This window comes from Aaosphaeria arxii (assembly GCF_010015735.1).
Source record: "Aaosphaeria arxii CBS 175.79 unplaced genomic scaffold BU24scaffold_9, whole genome shotgun sequence".
In the NCBI taxonomy this organism is placed as follows: Eukaryota; Fungi; Ascomycota; class Dothideomycetes; order Pleosporales; genus Aaosphaeria; species Aaosphaeria arxii.
This window is the reverse complement of record NW_022983482.1, coordinates 1,610,903-1,619,233: the sequence shown is the minus strand read 5'-3', so window position 1 is coordinate 1,619,233 and position 8,331 is coordinate 1,610,903. Positions and strand designations below refer to the sequence as shown.

The 8,331-nt window shown below is 50.2% G+C and overlaps 6 protein-coding genes across 6 annotated transcripts; 2 read left to right on the top strand and 4 right to left on the bottom strand.

Annotated features, from left to right (window-relative positions):
• Window positions 1-4: 4 nt before the first annotated feature.
• BU24DRAFT_426921 (uncharacterized protein) lies at window positions 5-749 on the bottom strand. Its single transcript, XM_033529086.1, has 2 exons — window positions 175-749; window positions 5-127 (listed from the first exon to the last, which is right to left on the bottom strand). Exons 1-2 carry the CDS (start codon window positions 742-744, stop codon window positions 11-13), a joined length of 687 nt encoding a protein of 228 aa, XP_033380152.1. The 5' UTR covers window positions 745-749; the 3' UTR covers window positions 5-10.
• On the bottom strand, window positions 613-1,931 carry BU24DRAFT_289934 (single hybrid motif-containing protein). Its single transcript, XM_033522817.1, has 5 exons — window positions 1,603-1,931; window positions 1,489-1,550; window positions 1,361-1,432; window positions 1,237-1,292; window positions 613-1,184 (listed from the first exon to the last, which is right to left on the bottom strand). The coding sequence occupies exons 1-5, from the start codon at window positions 1,767-1,769 to the stop codon at window positions 747-749; spliced, it is 795 nt and encodes a 264-aa protein (XP_033380151.1). The 5' UTR covers window positions 1,770-1,931; the 3' UTR covers window positions 613-746.
• Window positions 1,932-2,047: 116 nt separating this feature from the next.
• BU24DRAFT_466479 (uncharacterized protein) lies at window positions 2,048-2,601 on the top strand (the record flags this gene model as incomplete). Its single annotated transcript, XM_033532366.1, has 5 exons — window positions 2,048-2,070; window positions 2,139-2,271; window positions 2,350-2,428; window positions 2,486-2,527; window positions 2,579-2,601. 5 exons carry the CDS (start codon window positions 2,048-2,050, stop codon window positions 2,599-2,601), a joined length of 300 nt encoding a protein of 99 aa, XP_033380150.1.
• A 178-nt stretch (window positions 2,602-2,779) lies between these two features.
• On the bottom strand, window positions 2,780-4,020 carry BU24DRAFT_426918 (histone H2A). Its single transcript, XM_033529085.1, has 4 exons — window positions 3,861-4,020; window positions 3,561-3,649; window positions 3,309-3,512; window positions 2,780-3,256 (listed from the first exon to the last, which is right to left on the bottom strand). The coding sequence occupies exons 1-4, from the start codon at window positions 3,914-3,916 to the stop codon at window positions 3,201-3,203; spliced, it is 405 nt and encodes a 134-aa protein (XP_033380149.1). The 5' UTR covers window positions 3,917-4,020; the 3' UTR covers window positions 2,780-3,200.
• A 739-nt stretch (window positions 4,021-4,759) lies between these two features.
• BU24DRAFT_320770 (histone H2B) lies at window positions 4,760-5,267 on the top strand (the record flags this gene model as incomplete). The annotated part of the gene is made up of 3 exons (XM_033522925.1): window positions 4,760-4,841; window positions 4,968-5,127; window positions 5,186-5,267. Coding segments are annotated over 3 exons (324 nt in total), but the record flags the coding sequence as incomplete, so codon positions are not given.
• A 693-nt stretch (window positions 5,268-5,960) lies between these two features.
• BU24DRAFT_329087 (uncharacterized protein) lies at window positions 5,961-7,371 on the bottom strand (the record flags this gene model as incomplete). The annotated part of the gene is made up of 3 exons (XM_033523012.1): window positions 5,961-6,312; window positions 6,366-6,768; window positions 6,840-7,371. Coding segments are annotated over 3 exons (1,287 nt in total), but the record flags the coding sequence as incomplete, so codon positions are not given.
• Between the last annotated feature and the right edge of the window lie 960 nt (window positions 7,372-8,331).

Genomic DNA, 8,331 nt, shown 5'->3' with positions numbered 1-8,331 from the left:
AGATATTCCCTTATCCTAGAAGCATCTTGCGGGGATCCTCGATGAATTCCTTAACCTTAACCAAGAAAGTGACAGCCTCCCTGCCATCAAGCAAACGATGGTCGTAGGTAAGAGCGAGATACATCATCTATTGCAATCAGTCAGTCTTCTACGGCACAATATGCGAGTACGTACCGGTCGAATCTCAATCTTGCCATTGATAGCTACGGGCTTGTCCTTGATAGCATGTAGGCCAAGAACAGCGGTTTGGGGCAAGTTGATGATTGGGGTACCCATGAGAGAGCCGAAAACTCCACCGTTGCTTATGGTAAAAGTTCCGCCGGCCATGTCTTCGATGGTAAGCTTGTTGTCTCTGGCTTTCTTTCCCAGATCTGCAATGGTCTTCTCTATGCCTACAAGCTCTAGAGATTCAGCATTACGCACAACTGGTGTGACCAGTCCCTTTTCAGTAGCGACAGCCACCGAGATGTCGACGTAGTCACGATACACAATGGTGTCGCCACCGTTTGGCCCTTCGATAGATGCATTGACAGCAGGGACTTCTCTCATGGCTAGAACACATGCTCGTGAAAACGCGCTCATGAAGCCAAGTTTGACACCAGTCTTCTTTAGGATCTCATCCTTATATAACTTGCGAAACTCCATAATGGAAGACATGTCTACCTCGTTGAAAGTCGTCAATGATGCAGCGGTATTCTGGGATTGCTTGAGTCGTTCGGCGATGCGTAGGCGCATGCGGTTCATTTTCACCTACAAGTCTCAGTAACATGGCCATGATCAGACAATCTTTCACATACCCGACGCTCCTCACGATTGCCCGGTTGTGATTCCTTTTTGGCATCCGAATCCTTTTCCTTTGGAGCGGGTTTAGTGGGCTGCTGAGCAGGTTTGACTTCTTGAGGGGATTGTTGGGGCTTGGATTCTTGATTAGATGGCTGTGGGGCTTCATCCTGTTTAGATTGTTCCTTGGCCTGCTCCTGGCCGCCTTCCGGTTGCGAGGACGTCTCCTGCTCCTTGGGCGCAGGCTCTTTGGGTTCCTCTTTGGCCTCGGCCTTCGACGAAGCGGATGGTTCGCCACCTAGCTCTATCTTGACAAGATCTTGTCCAACAGTGACGGTATCTTCCTCATTGACCAGGAACTCCTTGATTGTGCCTGCTTCAGGAGCGTTCACGGAAACATCAATCTGAGGTAGTCAATGAAAGCGCATTACGTCGTCCAGTCCCTGACGGCCATACCTTGTCTGTTTCGATAGTGGCAATTTCTTCATCCTGCTCGACGAAATCGCCGACCTCTGTGTGCCAGCAGTAAGCTACTGAGTCGCAACGGTCGAGCCTCCGATAGGAGGGGATTTGTACGTACGTTTGCTCCATTGCTTGAGAGTGCCCTCTGTAATGGATTCGGCCATTTGCGGCACCTTGACAACTGTATCCGCTAACCTTAAGTTTAGCTGTATTCCAAAGGCGAAGGTTGATAGCCATCGAACGGACCATAGTTGCGGTATTGGACAAAGTCCACTTTGCGCGGGAGCGTCAACTGCCTGGCATTCCCACTGTAGTATTTTTTTTAGCTAGCATAACATCACCCAAGCGAGAATTACCCACCTAAGAGAGCTTGACAGTAAAATAGATGCATTTGCTCTGGAAGCAGCTGAGTAGTTTCGAGCTCCTGTGCTGGAGGTTATGGATCGGGGCACGGAACGACAAGACCGTAGGAACGAGGCAGACCGCAACGGTGAGGAGGAGCTTGTGGCGCGACGAATGCAATACATGATGGAATTGAGCACTACGCAGGCAGACGAGATGTGTCAATAACGAAATGGAGTATGGATGAGTGTACAATCATGAGCGAGTCCCTGACGTTCCCTGCACCCGGCGAAAATCGCAGGATGACTAAGCACCGGCTACAACCACCAACCACAGGAGCTTCAAACCTCATCGCAACGCAACCGGCTCCGAACATCCAACCTCCTCCGCGTTACGCCCGCATAGCTGCATCTGGAACAGCGAAGCATCGCCTTTGATCTCGATAGATCGAAATAGGCTCAGGATGAGCACCAAAATATCTGTCCTGTAAGTAGTGACGTCTGTCTATGACGAAGAATGCGACGGTTGAAAAGGCCAAGCTAACAAGCCTGCAGACGGCTCTACAGGCGCTCCCTGAAGCTGGCCTTGGACTGGGCTGTCCACCGATATCTCTGGAGAGGACAGGCTCTCTACATACGTGGTCTTTTTGAAGCCAATAAGCATGTGACCGAACCGCGACAGCAACGGGTACGACAGCCACCGGGAGCTCAATAGATACGGAATGGGTGTTTGAGGATAACAGACGGGTGCTAATGTTTGCGCCAGGAACTCATCAAGGAGACAGAAGCTTTACTGGAGAAGTGGAAGCATCCAGATCCGTACCGTCCGCCAACAGCCCCAGGAGGTAGGTTTATGCGAATTCTCTGAACTGACAGTAACACTTTGGTAATAACAATATTAGGATCCAAGTACGAGCGCAACCTACCAGCACCAATTCTCGACCGTGAGTATACCTTATGCCCACATGTTTGCATGATATTTAACGTTATAACAGCCCCACCGAAGATGACGTTGTAGGAGGGAAAATACGGAGGACTTTTGTACATACTCGAATACTGTCACTGTTGCCAGTCATGGCCATGCTCTATCAATCGAATTGATACAACTGATTTCAGATAGCAAACGCCGATGCTGGTTTCGTTTCCAGCCACATGAACACTGAATTTTATCAACATTACACAAATTGAATTGGAAGCTCCATAATAATCTATGCCGATAATCGAACAGATGAATTTGTGAGGTTCTCAGCGACTATTACTTATGCCGATTACTGGAGATTTCGCAGTGTATATAGATCTCATTTCCGAAAGCGCTATCCCATCGATGGATGAACTTTCACAGGTCGCGACAAGTGACAACTACTCTTACCACGTGGAGCGAACTTCCAAAGTCAAGTAACATATTCATGGTCACAAGATTCTTGTACAGTAAAATGAAGTAATTCCGTGCTTAATTCAAGCTCGTGATCTCATCCGATTAGGATGTAATGTACAGCTCTGATATTGCAAACCCTGTGCAAGAAAAAGCCGTGGACCCATAACCCAGACCGAACCCCATTATCATTGCAGAAAGAAGACACCCATAAACCACCGCGCCAAAGAAAGAAGATCAAGCGCTTAAAGCTCCTGTGATGGACCCTTGCCAGGTTTGGCAGTCTTCTTGGGGAGGAGGTCTAGAAATGTTAACGAGGTGAACGAAACACAAGATCCCACAGGGGTACATACTTTGGTGGATGTTGGGAAGAACACCACCCTGGGCGATGGTGACGTGTCCAAGGAGCTTGTTCAATTCCTCATCGTTCCTGATGGCGAGCTGAAGATGACGGGGAATGATACGGGTCTTCTTGTTGTCGCGAGCAGCGTTACCGGCCAACTCGAGGATTTCGGCAGCGAGATACTCGAGAACAGCAGCAAGGTAAACGGGAGCACCTGGCTAATGTCAATACACTGTTGCTGATACTGGTGAACTAAACATACCGGCACCGACACGCTGAGCGTAGTTGCCCTTGCGGAGAAGACGGTGGACACGACCGACGGGGAAGGCGAGACCTGCCTTGGAAGAACGCCTGTTCAATAGGAGTCAGCAAAGGAACCACATAATGAATTGATGCATCCAGATCGCGTTCAATGAAATGACGCGTCAAGCTCTGAAATCGCATCCAAGGTTTGAATGATTCCAATTGAACCAGTGGAAAAAGAACCAAATTTTGAAACGCGACAAACCCCAGAAGCGATGAAGGTAAAGGATGCAATGAGAGAAAATGACTGGGTACTTACGATTGGGCGCTGGACTTAGAGCCGCTGGCCTTGCCTCCGGATTTGCCTCCAGTCATTTTGAAAGGTTGGAAAAGGTGGGTAAGTTTTTGTTGGATGTGGTGGTAGAAAGAGCTGGAGGTTAAAAAACAGTTGGCAGCGGTGACGGTGGTTGCGGTTTGGTGTCGAGAAGATGGATGAAGAAGAGGAAAAGGTCGTGGTTGAGGCGGGGGACGCGGCTTATAAGTGACGGCGCGGCGTGTTTTGGGTGCGCGAGATCACTAGCGTGGGTTCGCAGCAGCAGCAGCTACACACGGTCGTGACGGTACCGGGGGGGGGTACACAGTGCATACTAAGGTACCTAACACACCGAGTGTGCACAGTAGTAGGGGTAAGTACCAGCACGGCGCAGGCAGAGGTCACGGGCGACAAGGCTAGTACGGAGTGGGTAAGCAGACGAGACCCAAACAACACTCAATAGGGGATAGGTGGCAGGAGAGGGCAGGAGAGGGCAGAAAGTGGCAGGGGTGGCCCGTGGGGTGGCCCGTGGGTGCAAGCTGCAAAGGTAAGCAACCGTGAGAGCGAAGAGCAGAGGTCGCGCGCCTGCCCCCATTGCCAAGCCAGGCGCGAGAGCCCGGATCACAACAAGAGCGCGATTCCCATAAGTAGCGCGCTCCCCGCCTCGACGACCTTTCTCCTCTCCTTCATCTCGACACTCAACTCCCAACGCCGTCACCACCACTATCGCCGTCACACTAACTCTCACTCCAACATCGTCATCATCATCCAACCAATCCAATCCCATCAACCCATTTCGCAAATCTTTCCAACACCTCAAAATGCCTCCCAAAGCTCAGAAGACTCCCACCACCGGCGGCAAGGCCCCGGCTGGTAAGGCCCCCGCCGAGAAGAAGGAGGCTGGCAAGAAGACTGCCGCTCCCTCTGGCGAGAAGAAGAAGCGCACCAAGTCCAGGAAGGAGACCTACTCCAGCTACATCTACAAGGGTAAGTTTTGAGCCACTTTGCATTGCCATTACACATCCTCCTTGGATGCGCTGTGGATTTGCTTTCTGGTCCAAAGTCGCGTCTTTCGCATTGGGTTCATCAGACTAACGCGTTTTTTCTCTCTAGTCCTCAAGCAGGTTCATCCCGACACTGGTATCTCCAACCGCGCCATGTCCATCTTGAACTCTTTCGTCAACGATATCTTCGAGCGTGTCGCCACCGAGGCATCCAAGCTCGCTGCCTACAACAAGAAGTCCACCATCTCATCACGCGAGATCCAAACCTCGTATGTTGACCCAATTCTCACTTGCGCGTTTTTTTCCTATTCACTAACCCATGAACAGTGTTCGATTGATCCTCCCTGGTGAGCTTGCCAAGCACGCCGTGTCTGAGGGCACCAAGGCCGTGACCAAATACTCTTCCTCTACAAAGTAAGGGTTTGGTAGTGGATGCTTTTCTTGCTTGGGTTTTCTTTCTCATCGGCGATCTTGCTTGTATGAGAGGCGGTTATGGGGTGACGGTGTTCACGGGTCATTTTAATGCGATCATGGGACGGTCTGCTTGTCTTACTGGGTCCGCGAGTCTCCCGGTATGACTTTCGGGGCTCAATACCGGCTGTATCATATACCACTGCAGACGGACGAATAACATCTCTTCAAGTTCATCTTCATTGTCTTCTTGATTTTCCTACACTATCGCATGTTGTACTAATCTCGCTGCTTCGCTGTCTCAAAGCTTCACGTTCGCCAATTTGACGCCACTTGCGCAACGAGGAACGAGGGTCGCAAGTTCTAGATTGTGGCATCCGGCGAAGTCACTGTCGCGGGGTGTTCAAACAGGTACTGAGCTATTTGTCTACCGATCTCTGGCCCATCTCTTCCTCTCAGAAACTCAACGCCGGACCAGTGTCTATTTGCGACTTGATTTTCGTCAGTGCCATTTGGTAGTGACCAACCCCGATTAATTTATCCTCTCAAAGCCTTCTTGTCTATTGGTGTCTGATTCAGTGAGCACCGTCAGTGGGCAGCTGGTGTGATGTTCCATGGCTCAGAGTCGGTTCAGGAAATGGTTCAATTAGAGAAGATCGCCATCGTCATTATTATCGTCTCCTTCCTCGCGCTCATCAAAACTTTCGACTTCGTCCACGGCGCCCGCGCGCTCCACACCACGTGGTGGCGGCTGACTCTTACTGATATGAACGATCGCTTTGCCTTGTACGCTTACAACGGCCTCCTTCCATCTGTCGAAATCTGCCTCATCCTTCACCAGAAATGCAATCAACATCGACGGGTCCATCTCACGGATCTCGATTCGGCGAATTCGCCGGGTATGACAAGATGATACCTCATCCGGGTGGTACTCTGCCGGGCTATTACGAAAGGGCAGGAGCGGGCGGGTTGTGTGTGGGTCAAGGTAGAAGAAATCATTCGATTGGGTGCCGACGAAGTAGTGGGATGCTGAGGGTCGGCCTCTGTTAGTTGTATCAGCAAGAACAGTACAGATGATCTCAGTTGCGTTCATTACCCTGCGATACCAATCGACTGGGGCATCTGCAACGCTGCTTTGAGCGCTTCCCAGTATACGGGGGTGATTTTGTCAATTCCAAGTCGGGTCCCCACCAGTATCAACATCGGTACAAATTTTCCATTCGCGTCGACAGCTAATTGCTTCAGATTGTCTTCGTAGACGTCCGCGCCATCTCCCGATATGTAAACACGGAGGCCCGTACCCTCGTATGCATTGGCAAGGTCTTGGATGCAACGGGCCGTCGCTGAGGGACCGAACCATTCTCCGGGAAACTTGCCACATGCAGCTGCGCCATGTTGAACAAATCGGTGGATCGAGAAGGGGGCCCGAGGATCGTCGGCGAATAGTGAAAGTATTTCTCGGTCATTTCGTTGGGGTGTAGCATTGACGAGCCTCCAATCTATTGATTTATCACGGGTTTGTTTTGTAACGATGAATATGTGGATTACTAGTGAGGAAGTAATAACCTACCTCTCCCTAGACGCAGATCTAACAAGGCATTTGCAAGTATGCTCTGCCCGCTCCTGATCATGCAACCAAAACCAGCATCAGATGTGAAGGCAGATTGGGCCAGGTTCTGCATGCGTACTCTGAAGCTCATGGATGCGACTGCCTTCGGATCTTGACTCTTCTGTATAGGGGCGAAGCCAGATCTGTAGGTCATCCATATGCGTGATTCGAAGTCGTCCAGAAATGTGTGCGGCCAGCCTCCATACTGGGACGGATCCTCTCCGTTGGCTGCAAGTGCTGCTTCCTTGCGCTCCGATTCTTCTAAGCTTGTACGTATCCAACTATCGTCTTCTTTACCGGAAGCTCGATCAGTTTGCGTGGCAGAAACGTGTGTGCTGTAGTGAGAAGGTGGGCTCGCATGTGCTGGTGCTGGTGGTGGCCTTGATGAGTATTGCTCTCCGAGACACCAGACGGGCGAGTTCGAATCGTTTGAAGGGAGAGGATCGTAAAAGGTACGGACAATATTTCGGCTAACACGCTCGAACTCGTTCATTCTCGTGGTGTGGAAGAGGGGAGCGTAATTATGGAGAGCTACGTGTTGGGCGTCGAGCGTTGGAGAGCTGAGCGAGTGGAGAACGATAAGTGATGAGCGACGAGCGATGAGCGACCGAGGGCTGAAGAGGGGTGGTAGTGCCTGCAGAGCGGAGGGAGATGGGTTACCGCGAGTATTGGTAGGTACCTCTGTCTTCTGTTAGGTAGGTAGGTAGGTAGATTGGTTACCTCATACCTACCTGAATACTTCTGTAGGTAGGCAACAGCAACAATAGACGGATAGATGGATAGACAGATAGATATCTAATATACGTAAACGATGATAACGAGAGAGTGTCCTATTGCATGTCTTTCGTCCAAGTAGGATAATGAGATGATGACCAAAGTGATGGGAGGCGATGTGTGATGTGTGGTGTAGAGGGGGAGGCAACCATACAGACTCACCAAATACCCCGGCTATTACGAGTACCTAAGGTGCAAGTACGTACAAGATGGTACCAGGAGGTACAGGAAGGTACAAGAAGAGTACAGGTAGTTTCACTTAGGGTGGTTGGGGTAGCTCGTAACTACTAGGTAACAGGTACCTAGGTATGTACTGTGTATGGGGGTGGCAGGGCGGGGGAAGAGGAGAGGTCATCATCACAGGTCACGGGTCACATGCTACACCAACAACCTACTACTCTACACCCATATCTTAAAGTACTAGTGTGCACATGAATAACAAACTTCTATCTCCCCAGTCTCGATTATCTTATCGAGTTAGAAAAGTCTTGATACATGTGAGTATTATCTATGTGGTTGCCCTAAGTTGTGTCTTGGTGTTGAGGAGTTCATTGTATGGTCGATCAAGACAATGTATTTGGAAGAAAAGGAAAAATATACCATCGACCAAATACACGTAGAATAAGACAGATAATGGTTGGAAAGATCGAAATGAATAAGGGCCAGACCAGAAAAAATG